Source organism: Octopus bimaculoides, chromosome 1, assembly GCF_001194135.2.
Source record: "Octopus bimaculoides isolate UCB-OBI-ISO-001 chromosome 1, ASM119413v2, whole genome shotgun sequence".
NCBI classification, from domain to species: domain Eukaryota; kingdom Metazoa; phylum Mollusca; class Cephalopoda; order Octopoda; family Octopodidae; genus Octopus; species Octopus bimaculoides.
In genome coordinates, this window is record NC_068981.1 from 129,848,855 (window position 1) to 129,861,853 (window position 12,999).

Genomic DNA, 12,999 nt, shown 5'->3' on the forward strand with positions numbered 1-12,999 from the left:
ATATATATTTATACACATATATATTTATATTTATATATGTATATTTGAGTGTGTGTGTAGATTGATAGATGTATATGGGGTGGCAATTTATTGTGGGTTAAATGGCAAAGGTGACAGTCTGCAATGAAATACAATATCTTTTACATGAAATACAGTATATGCAGGCATGGTTGTGTGATTAAAAAGTTCTCTTTGTGATTGTATAGTTCTGGGTTTGATCACACCGTCTGATAACATGGGTGAGTATCTTTGACTATGGTCCTGAATTGACATGTGTATAGTGTGTATGTGTATGCTTTTATTTTTCCTTAACCTAAACGTCAGTATTATTTATGTTATACTCGCTTTATATTCCTAACATAACAAGTCATTAAAATAAGTACCAGACTAAAATTAGTACTGGGGTCAATATGATCAACAAAAATCATTGAAGGTCACAATTCAGTGACTGAAACTAGGAAACGAATGTGTGTGTGTGTGTGTTTTCTTTTACTTGTTTCATCCACTGGACAGTGGCCATGCTGGGGCAATATTTTGAAGGATTCAGTCAAATAAATTGACTCCAGGGGTTATTTTTTTAAAGCTTGGTACTTATTTTATTGACCTCTTTTGCTAAACTGCTAACTTATGGGATGTAAACAAACCAACACTAGTTGTCAAGTTGTAGCAGGAGGCAAATTCAAACATAAAGGCACACATAGCTATATACATGCCTACACACACACACACACACACACACACACACACCATCATCATCATCATTTAATGTCTGTTGTCCATGCTGGCATAGGTTGGACGGTTTGACCAGAGTTGGCAAGCTGGAAGGCTGCACCAGACTCCAGTCTGATTTGGCATGGTTTCTATGGCTGGATGCCCTTCCTAATGCCAACCACTTCAAGAGTGTAATGGCACAGGTGCCATTTGCGTGATACACACGCATACACACACGCACATGCACACACACACACAAACACACCCACACACACACATATATATATATACACACATTCTTCTACATGTTTCAGTCATTTGACTGCAGTCATGCTGGAGCACCATCTTAAAGGGTTTTAGTCAAAGAAATTGCCCCAAGGACTTATTATTTGTAATCCTAGTACTTATTCTGACAGTCTCTTTAACAAACCAGTAAGTTATGGGCATGTAAACACACCAACATCGATTGTTAAGTGATGATGGTGGGGACCATCACAGACACAAAGACACATACGCATACATATATATATATATAATGGGCTTCTTTCAGTTTCCATCTACCAAATCCACTCACGAGGCTTTAGTGAGCCCAGGGCTATGGTAGTAGACACTTGCCCAAGATGCCATACAGTGGGACTGAACCCAGAATGATGTGATTGGGAAGCAAGCTTCTCACCACACATCATCATCATCATCCTTTGATGTTCATTTTCAATGCTGGTGCAAGTTGTATGATTAAACCCAAGCTGGCAAGCCAGAGAGCTGCACAGGTCCCAGTGTGATTTGGCTTGGTTTTTGCAGCTTGATGCCCTCCCTAACATCAACCATTTTACAGTGTTGGCTGAGTGCTTTTAATGGGATTGCAGCACGAGCGCATTTATGTGATGCCGGCATGAGTACTTTTTATGTGGCACTGGCACAGAACTCTCGCAGGCCAATCCTTTTCACCAGGGGGAGTGTCTTTAGCACTTCCGGTGTGGGTCTTCTTCAGTACAACTAGGCACCAGGTATTTCAGTCCTATATATATCTGTGTGTGTGCAACAGTCTTCTTTCAGTTTCTGTCTACCTAATCCACTCACAAGGCTTTGATTATCCTGGGGATATAGTAGGAGATGCTTGCCCATGGTGCCACACAGTAGGATTGAACCTGGAACCATGTGGTTGGGAAGTACACTTCTTATCATACAGCCACATAATCACCATCATCATCATCATCGTTTGTATTCACTTTCAAAGTTGGCATGGATTTAACAGGTCTTTGGGTGGTGGGGTGTGGTTTAGTGGTTAAGGTGTTGGACTCATGAATGTAAGATTGTGACTTTGATTCCTGGACCAGGCGACGCATTGTGTTCGTGAGCAAAACACTTCATTTCACATTACTCCAGTCCACTCAGCTGGCAAATATAAGTAGTCTTGCGATGGACTGGCGCCCTATCCAGGTGGGGATTTTATATGCCATGGAAGCCAGGAAGCTAGCCCTTATGAGTTAGCATGACTCAAGAAGATAACTTTACCTTTACCTAATAGGTCAGAAGACCATGCCTTGCTCAGATGTTTTAATTTTTACATGGTTATTTATGGCTGGATGCCTTTTCTAATACCAGTTACTACACTGGTTCATTTTTTTTTCACTGGGTTCTAGCTCTAGTGGTGGTAGTGGTGGTGGTGGTGGGGCGTTGCTTTATAACCCAAAAGGCTAAGGATGCCCCATGAATGAGAGGAAGAACAAGAGAGAGGATGGTGACTTTATGCTTCCTGTTAAGAAGTTTAAATAAGGTGAGAGGGACAGGTTTGTTGTTGAGAGAGGGTGTTGGTGGAGACTAACAATTAGTGGCAGGGGAGTAATTAAAAGAAACAGTAGTGCCAGTGGTTAGTGTGTGTGTGTGTGTGTGTGTATGTATGTATATATGTGTGTGAGAGAGAGAGAGAGAATGATAAGAAGGATAATGGGTGAGTTGAGTAGAAGAGATCCAAAATCACCTCTGCCACCAATTTCACCACTTGACTGATGCTTTATTTATTGATTCTGGAGAGCAGAATGGCAAAGCTAACCTCAGCAGAGTCTGAAGGGAAGAAGCAGAGAGAAAGACACAGAGAGAGAGAGAGAAAGAGAGAGAGAGAGAGAGAGAGAGAGAGAGAGAGAGAGAGAGAGAGAGAGAGAGAGAGAGAGAGAGAGAGAGAGAGAGAGAGAAAGAGAGAGAGAGAAAGAGAGAGAGAGAGAGAGAGAGAGAAAGAGAGAGAGAGAGAGAGAGATTCAAAATCATCTCTGCCACCTGTGTTATATATGGGTGGGTGGATAAAGTGTTACTTGGAAAAGAGATAAAGATGAAGGTGACTGAGAACCATAGGGGTACCCTCAAGGTAACATCCCTAAAAAAGGTGAAGAGAGCTTGATGTCTGAAGAATGAAGGAGGGTGGGTAAAAGCTGCAGGTCATGTGTGTGGGAAGGGGAAAGTAACTAATGGATAGAAATAGGGAAGGAGATGGTCTTCTGAGGTAAGTAGGGGTGAAAGTAGTCAATGGTAAACAGGGGCGAGGGGAGTTGATGGAACGAAATGTGGGATGGATGTTAATAGGATTTAGAATTGAAGGAGGGATAACTTGTGGTACCAAAAGGGTGAGAGGTATATCATCACCATTATCATCATTATCATCATCATTTTAAATATACACATTTTCATGCTAGCATGCATTACACAAGACTTATTTGAAGTAGTTTTTCAATGATTAGACACCCTTCTGTCACTAATCCTTGTTTCCAAGTAACATACTCATTCCCTTGTTTTTTTTTGAATGATGAACCACTCAGTGGCCAGACATGTTTTTTGCAGTAGACATAAGTAATGTCAGGACGCAAATGGGAAGAGACATATGTGCATGCACACACACACACACACGCATGCATGCATGTAGGCTTGCTCACTCACTCACTCGCTTACTCACTCATTCACTCACTCACTCACTTAATGGAGGGGTGTAAGTAGATAAGAAATCGAATAGAAAGACTACAAAAGAAAACATAGATGTGAAATAAAGATGAATTAAAGATCAAAGATGCTCTACCCCATGCTGAAGCTACATAGAGCTATTGCAGGCTCTTCTCATGGTGACTAAATCTGTTGTAATGTTGAAAACACTTCTGTATCTTCAGCAGGTATCTCAGGGTCACAAGCTTTTTGCTCCTTAGCCTGTTAACTTCACCTAAGTGGGATAGCAAGAATTGATGGTTTCTATCTCTTGTCTCTTGTCTACCACCTTGAACTAGTTTAATGGTTATCTATTTGGTGGCCTTGCAAGACAATCTTCTGCAGGAAATAATACACTGTTCTTGCTGGAAAACGACAAGCGACTTGAGTTGGGATTGAGGCTGTGTGTCATCCTTTAGCCAGAGTCTCATCAACCAAATCTTGATATTTGGCTTTCTTTTGTCAAGTCTTTCCTTCAAGAGCACTCTGATTCTAGTCATAATGATCGTTTTTATGTTCCCTGACAGAAAGAATTTGATTGGAGTGATGTTATTGTCACTTCTAGAAAGATGAGTCTACTCTTCAGATCCACTTGTATCTCCTAGTTTGAAGCTTGATGCCAAATAGAAAACAGGTCCCCTACAATTGCTTTTGTCTTAGGCAACTTATGATCTACTCTTAAGAATCTGATACATATGGATGGTGACACCTGCTGTTCATTGATCTTAACTTTCTGTGTTCTTAAACATTGTTAGTGTGGTATTTTCTTTAAATCTCTACATTATGTGTTAAGGTTTATTTTAAGATAAAATTCTGAGCAACTTCTGTTACCACATGCATGTGCACACACACACACACACACACACACACACACACACACACACATACATACACACACAAGATATTTGGGACTGAACCTCAAACCATGTAGTTGAGAAGTGAACTTTTTAACTATACTGCCATGCCTGTATACAACACACACTAAATAACAGTTGATTTAAACAGCATGATAGCATGCTATATTATATGAACCAAGCTAACTAATGGTTTGTATCTGATATGTGAATTTAATTTCAGTCGTTGTGCAAAATGGAATCATGAAACTCAGAATAGTGATGAAGTGATGTCTCAGCTTTGAATAAATAAATATACACAGGAGTGGCTGTGTGGTAAGAAGTTTGCTTCCCAACCATGTGGTTCTGGGTTCAGTCCCACCATGTGGCATCTTGGACAAGTGTCTTCTACTATAGCCTCGAGCTGACCAAAGCCTTGTGAGTGGATTTGGTAAATGGAAACTGAAAGAAGCCCATATATATATGTATATATATCTATGTGTGTATGTCTGTGTTTGTACCCCATCACAACTTGACAACCGTAGTCCCTATAACTTAGCAGTTCGGCAAAACAGACCGAGAGAATAAGTACCAGGCTTAAAAAATAAGTACTGGGGTTGATTTATTCAACTAAAAATTCAAGGCATTGTCCCAGCATGGCTGCAGTTTAATGACTGAAATAGATAAAAGATACCCCAATATAAGTGTTTAGTACCTTTTCATTTCATTTATCCAACTCTGAATATATACATTTTTTTTCCTTTTATTTTCAGATTAGGAACTGGCTGGTCATATCATACAAACCGATACACTCAATTTCGCAAGGATGACCAACTTAGTGTTGATGAACAGGAGCAGATACTAAATGTGATCTCACGTGCCGAATTCATGGACAATGTGGAACAGGAACGAATTGGGTAAGATCCAGCATTCCTATCATCCTTTCTGTGATAAACTGTCCAAGGACATCGAACACTATTTTTTTAACAATCATCATATAAAATATAACTCTCCACTATTTACTTGGTAGCATTCGCTTTTGAATATGTGCCTAATAGTCTTACATTTCATATTCAAGAAATTTCATTTAGGTATGGCCATGCTAAGAATAGGACATAAGCACGGCCAAATGGTTAAGAAGTTCACTTTAGAATCATGAGATTCCAAGTCTGATTCCACTTGCATCTTGGGTATCTTTTATCATAGACTTGGATCCACCCAAACATTGTGAGTGAAAAAGGGTAGATGGAAACTTGGTTGAATAGAAATTACTTGTAATTCAAAGTGCCTGCCTTATTGCACATGGTGTCATTTTGATTCAGCATTGATATTACATTAAATGTACAAATTTCTGTGGAATATTGAACCATTTGAGAATCCAAACAATAGGTAGTTCTGTTATTTGGGCAACTACAACATCTGTTATTGAAACTGATAGTGGATTCATTTACATGTAAATAATTATTGTAGTGAGCTCGGTGAAATCGTAGTCATGGCAAGTGCTGGAGACACACAAAAGGCACCCATGCTGGAGACACACAAAAGGCACCCATGCTGGTGACACACAAAAGGCACCCATGCTGGTGACACATACACAGCATCCTTGCCAGTGACATGTAAAAGACACCCAGTACAATTCTGTGGAGTTGTTGGCATTAGGAAGGGCATCCAGCAGTAGAAACCAAGCCAAAACAGACTAGAGCCTGGTGTAGCTCTCCAGTTTATCAGCTCCATTGAAACCATTTTACCCATGCCTGCACAGAAAATGGATGCTAAATGATGATGATGATTTTTCACTCAGCTAAGACCTCTGACATTTTTCAGTCTCTTTAAACCAGCATCTCAAACAAGGAAGCAGTGGATGTGTCATTGCTCTGAATTTTTACTCACTGTGAATTAGGCATGTACTGTCCATGCAATCAAGCAATTTGAATAGCGCTGGAAAAAGCTAAAAGCAGAAATGTCCAAAATGATTCCACAATGTTATTAGTTTACATGAAACTCTTTGTTGTGATAAAAAGTATCACTTGAAAGTGTTGGTTTATTTTCTTTTCTGTTTTGCATTTCTTTACTTTCAGGCGTCTGGTAGAAAAATTTGATAACATGAAGAAGAATGCTATGGGAAATGGCGACAATCAATGTATTTTATGTGGTGATGAATTTGGTTTGCTGGGAGCTTCTCCAACTTACTGTGATGATTGTAAGAAGGTAATGTAATGTCTAAGTGAGACTATACTTCTTAACATGTTTTAACACTTTAGCATTCAGGTTACTCTGTCAAATGTAATGCTTATTTATTTATATTGTTTTGAATTAATTATGCATTATCTCTTAGCTTTGAGATGCTGATGATGTGGATAGATTTGGTCAGTTTGAACATAAAACAGGATATGGCTGGATATGGCTGGTTTAAATGCTAAAGGGTTAACATTAGAGTCAGACAAAATGCTTTGCAATATTTCTTCTGGCTCTATACATTCTGAGTTCGAATTCCACTGTGGTCAACTTTTCCTTTCGTGCTTTTGGGGTCAATAAAATAAGCTACCAATCAAGTGCTGGGGTCAGTGGTATTGACTGCCTTGCCCACCTCAAAATTGCTGACCTTCCTCATACCTAAGTCTAAAACCATTACTGTTGCTGTTGCTATAGAATTGCACATTGATTATGGAGAATTAGTGACAATAAGCATTCTCAACTCTCAAAGACTTTGTTAATAATATTGGCACAATAGAGAATGATAGTTACTGTAAACAAACTGTTCAGGTTTCAATTCCCATGTCACACAAACTTTTGAATAGCTATTTTTGTATCATTTTCACTGCTTCTATGGTTACAGAGATGATTTGTATTCACATGTCTTAGAATTTTCTCATTTATTTGATGAAATCAAATTGGTTTCAGTCTGTTTCTTTTGTTTTGGCTCTACTATTTTATGGCATTGCAAAATCTATAATCTCATATATTTTCTTTTTTACTCTCCTCTATTATAAGTTTATTTGTACTCCTATTACATGAACAGTTTGAAATAGTGAAATCTTACATAATCACACAGTAGTTGTTTTCTTTACTGAATTCAAATTTCTGACTACCCTCACAGTTTACCTTTTCCCTTCAGCAGCTATCAAAATAAAGTACCAGTCAGATCAGTTTAACTGACTATGCCTTTCCCTGAATTTTGTGGGCACGTGCCCTTGTTAAGAGAGGTGCTGTTTTCTAGTAACTTTGCTGAATGCTAAGTAAGAATTGTGAGAATGACTACAGAAGCAATTAAGAATAGATGAAATACGGATTTATGAAAATTTGGGCTCTGGTTATGTGCAGTGTGTGTAACAAACACATAGTCTACCTGTGAGAATTAGCTTTGGTGGCTATTGTGAACTTTATTTAAATTACAACAAAAATATGGGCTCATTCTTGTCCATTCTGACACCTGAATTGCTTGTGGGTGCTTCCAAGATGTGACATTTTCAGGACTTAGACAAAGTGTAGAGCAAAGATGAAGATAATCATAATTTTGAAGAGCCTTGATCTGACTCAGGAAGTTATGAATTTTCTATGAATTATATGTTTTAATTATGTCTGTATTGATGCATATTCATTTATGATGTGTAATTTGAAAGGAAAAAATTATCACATCTCAGTATGTTGTGTATCTTTATCCCTCCTCTTTCTTTTGTTTATTCCCACATATTTTGTAACTCTGTTTATGCATTTGTATTGTATGAATGAATGGATTTGATAGCAGCAATAATAAAGATTATTATTTTTATTATCATTAAGGTGGTGATCTAGCAGAATCATTAGCATGCTGGGCAAAATGCTTACCAGCATTTTGTCTGTCTTATGTTCTGAGCTCAAATTCCACTAAGGTCAACTTTGCCTTTCATCCTTTCTGGGTTGATAAAATAAGTACCAGTTGAGCACTGCGGTTGATATAAGCAACTTATCCCCTACCCCAATCTTGCTGGCCGTGTGCCAAAATTTGAAACCATTATTATTATCATCATTGTTGTTGTTGGTGGGGATGGTGGTGGTGTTATTGCTTTTATGTTTTATGATAGTTGATTGTGTTTCACCAGGACCCTCATATTGTAGATTATTACCAAGCGAATCTATGTGGGATACAGTTTTAGTATAACACATTTAAGTAGAGAGGCATATTTGCATTAATTCTTTTAATTGGAGTAAAAAGATTTTAATTTGAGAATAAAAGTTATTCCTTTCTATCACTTGTAAGCAAATAAAATAGCTACAATATTCAAAAATAACTCCTCAAAAAATTTAAATGAAAATAAATATATTTTTACCTATAGTAGACAGGAAAAGTAGAAAAACAAATTTAATTCTTCTTCAGAATATTTCAAAAGAAAAAGAAAATAATGAATTTCTGACAGAAAACAAGAATAATAATAAATGATAATAACACAACAGTATACATGTTTTTTTCATTCAGTGAAGAAATGAATAAAGAGTTTGGGTTTTGGAACAGAGAATGTTTTTTCCAGCCTTTCTTCTTTTACTGGGACTATTTCAAACAGATGAAAATTAAATATAAATTTCTGGTGGAGAAAAACTCTACTTGGTAGAGCTGTGTGACAAGAGAAGGTACATCCATACCTCAGCCTTATTAAGCAGCAAGAAAAAGGAAGAAAAACCTCATGTTTGCACCTCAAAACACATAGAAACCTTTCTCATACCCCCACTCACTCCAAAGGACAATCGCAGTTCTAACTGATATACAGAATAACATATACCTTATTGACTGAGGAAAATACTATTGCACTGTGGACATAATATTCAAAATGAATGCAATGAAACAGACCAACCTGGTACATTATACACACAGCTGGAAGCTCTTACCATGATATATGGGAAAACAAAACACAGGGTTTTAGGTAAAAGATATTGGTGACAACAGTGACCCTTAGCTCATTGCTGCTTTTGACATGCACTACGAACAAGTGGTAAGTGGCCAAAGAAACTAAAAACAACATATTGCCAGTTTGGGGTAGGGCCTATATGGATATAGAAATTCTAATCAGCAATAATAAACCACAATAATTCTGAGGGTGTTCCTCTTTGTGAGTGCAGAAAGAAGTCCTGCTACAATGCAGATTGCAGTAAAGTGCATTTGAGATCGTTCTACTTTTAACCATGAGAAACTTAGAAAAACAGAGGAAGGGACAATGACAGAAGCAGCAACAATACCAGGTCCTGGAGGCTGCTGTTAAAACAGCAACTTCCAGGACTTGGTCAGCATTATCTTTCATTCTTTCAGGATCAATGTAATTGATTTGCCTCCTCCCCTGTAAATTGCTGACCTTGTGCCAAAATTAGAAGGAGTTATTATTATTGGCAGTGAGCTGGCAGAATTGTTAGCACTCCATGCAAAATGCTTAGCAGCATTTCGTCTGTCTTTATGTTCTGAGTTCAAATTCTGCCAATGTCAATTTTGCCCTTCATCCTTTCTGAGTTGATGAAAATAAATACCAGTTGTAGACTTAAGTGGATGTAATCAACTTACTCCACCCCTGAAATTGCTGGTCTTGTGCCTATAGTAGAAATTATTATTATTTTGTTATTATTATTATTATTATTATTGAGTGACAGAACAGTGCATGCCATCAAAGTTGCACTGGGGTAAAATATACAAAGCCCAGTATACCCATCATGACTACCTGTCTGATAAGAGTACACTAGCCACATGCATCACAACAATATATGCACGAAATGCTGATCTCATATCAAGATAAACTGCATGGCCTTGCAGGTGGGGCCCAGTTAGAATTTTCTTCAGGTTGAGTAGCCCATCCTGCTCAAAAAGTCCCTGAATAAGGTTTGTTTAAGGATGATGAATGAAACACCCATGTTTCCAGAGGTGAATTATTGAAACCTCAAAGAATTCCTCTCAACACATGGCTATGATGTTCCCCCACTACTTCTGCTCGTGATCAGAGATGTACATATTGTCAACCACTAAGGAACATGCTCAACTGGTTAAGGTCAAACAACTGACAAGCGAATCTGTGGTATTGAGCTGAGTGTTTCCTGAAGCCCATCTTTTATACCAAGACAAAACAATGTACATAACACTTCCAATCAGTTAAGATGAGAAGCCATGAAAGCTATTGCTTGGTACTGCATCAGGGTATTTATCATCATCATCGTCATCATCATCATCATCATCATCGTCATCATCATCGTCATCATCATCATCATCATCATTATTATGGTAGTGAGCTGGCAAAACCATTAGCCTGCTGGGCAAAATGCTTAGTGGTATTTTGTCTGTTTTTAATTCTGAGTTCAAACTCTGCCATTGGCAGCTTTGCTTTCATCTTTTGGGAGTTGATAAAATAAGTATCAGTCAAGTACTGAGGTCAACATAATCGATTCTCCTCCCCTCAAAAATTGCTGGCTCTGTGCTGAAATCTGAAACCATGAAAGGTGGCAAGTTGCCAGAAGTGTTAGTATGCTGGACAAAATGTTCAACAGCATTTCATCCACCCTTACATTCTGTGTTCAAAATCTGCCAAGGCCAACTTTGCTTTTTGTCCTTTTGGAGGTTGAGCATTGGAGTCAATGTAATCAACTTTCCCACCCTTCAAAATTACTGGCCTTGTGCCTATATTAGAAAGGATTATTATTAGCCTAGTGGTCAGATTGTTGCACTCTCAATTGCAAGATCATGGTTACCATTCCTAGATTGGGTGATGCATTGTGTTCTTGAGCAAAATACTTCGTCTCATGTTGCTTTGTGATCACTTTGACACCTGACACATGGTACACCATGCACCTGTTCAGGTAACATCGATTTGATAGATGGGGTGAGCTAATGTACAGCCCATACATTTGATCACTATAAACAAATCATTTGTGTAGATTGTTTGGCAAAAGCTGAACACTCATATGTTGTCTTCGACTAGAAAGTCTATTATTATTATTATTATTATTATTATTATCATTATTATTATTATTATTATTATTATTGTTCAGTAGTTTTATTTTTATAACGTGCTTTCACTTCACTACCGAGCGCAGCTCTGTGTGCCTTGGGTATGTGCTGTGGTTTGCTGTGATGCTCTTATGGTTACTGTATTGAAAGTGTTTTGCATAGGATGTGTGCAGTGTCCAGTAGTGCAATTTTCTGTATATTATATATATTTGTAAGTTCTGGTGTTTTTGTTATGTATTTGTCTGAATTTTTATTATTATTATTATTATTATTATTATTATTATTATTCTGCTGAGGTTGACTTTGCCCTTCATCCTTTCAGGGTTGATAAAGTATGAACCAGTTGAGTACTGGTGTCAATATAATTGACTATCCCCCTCCCCCAAATTTCAGGCCTTATGCCTATAGTAGAAAGATTATTATTATTATTATTAAGGTGGCAACCTGGCAGAACCATCAGCATGCCGGGCAAAATACTTTGTGGTATTTTGTCTGATTATACATTCTGAGTTCAAATTCTGCCAAAGTCAACTTTACCTTTCTTCCATTTGGAGTTGATAAAATAGGTACCAGTTGAGCGCTGAGTTGATATAATCAACTTCCTCACCCATCAAAATTACTGGCCTTATGCCTATAGTAGAAAGGATTATTGTTGTTGCTGTTATTATTATTATTATCGTTATTTCTTTTAGTTCTTTATAAGTTTTTTATACAACCGCCCCCCCCTCCCTCTGTGTCCTCTGTGTGCTGATGTTTGTTCAATATTAACAATTTGGAGAATGAGAAGGCTTTCATATTACATTTAATTTGCTGTGTTGTGCTTTGGGGGTTTCTTTTGTTGTTTCTTGTGTTGTTTTAATGATACTGCTCATGTTTGCTGTGAAAGCTTTTATAGTTATTGGGAGGTGATTTTATGCAATACGTTCTCTCTGGCTTATGTTATTGAATTGAAAGTGTCTTTCATAGATTGTGTACTTTTGAATTGTGTGTAAAGTGGTAAGCCCTGATTATTTTTGTTTTTGTTCATGTTCTTATCATACCTAGATCATCAGTTATTACTGGTGTTCACTTTATTTTTATTCATTTTTTTTTTCTTACTTTTTATACTTAATAGTTTCTGCCATCACTATATGCATACATACATACATAAATACATACATACATACATACATACATATATGGCGGTTGTCTACTCCTTAAACAGAGTTTGACCACCTCCTGCACCTACACCTTAGCCCTTTCATGGCGTCTGATGTGGCTTTTTAAACCAGACAGTGTTTTGAAAAAACACCCACACAGATTGCACCTCTGATTTGCACTACCAATACCTGCAGGTAAGTTCTGCTCATTGTGGATCCTAACATGTCTTTTAAGACCCCCATTGGATTTGCAAACCCTCTGGCACACACCATATTCAAACGTGTGCACAGACATATAATCAGAATAGCTGGATGAGGTTTGTTTTATAATTTACATACATACATACATACATACATACATACATACATACATACATACATACATACATACATA

General features: G+C 37.5%; 1 protein-coding gene across 7 annotated transcripts in view; it reads left to right on the forward strand.

Annotated features, from left to right (window-relative positions):
* Nucleotides 1-12,999, forward strand: part of LOC106875810 (rabphilin-3A) — a 285,702-nt gene that overhangs the window by 195,333 nt on the left and 77,370 nt on the right. For all 7 annotated transcript variants that reach the window (XM_052970468.1, XM_052970476.1, XM_052970487.1 and 4 more), the window contains 2 exons: nucleotides 5,285-5,428; nucleotides 6,590-6,719. In XM_052970468.1, coding sequence (XP_052826428.1) covers nucleotides 5,285-5,428; nucleotides 6,590-6,719 — 274 coding nt within the window. The remainder of the gene's footprint in view (nucleotides 1-5,284; nucleotides 5,429-6,589; nucleotides 6,720-12,999) is intronic.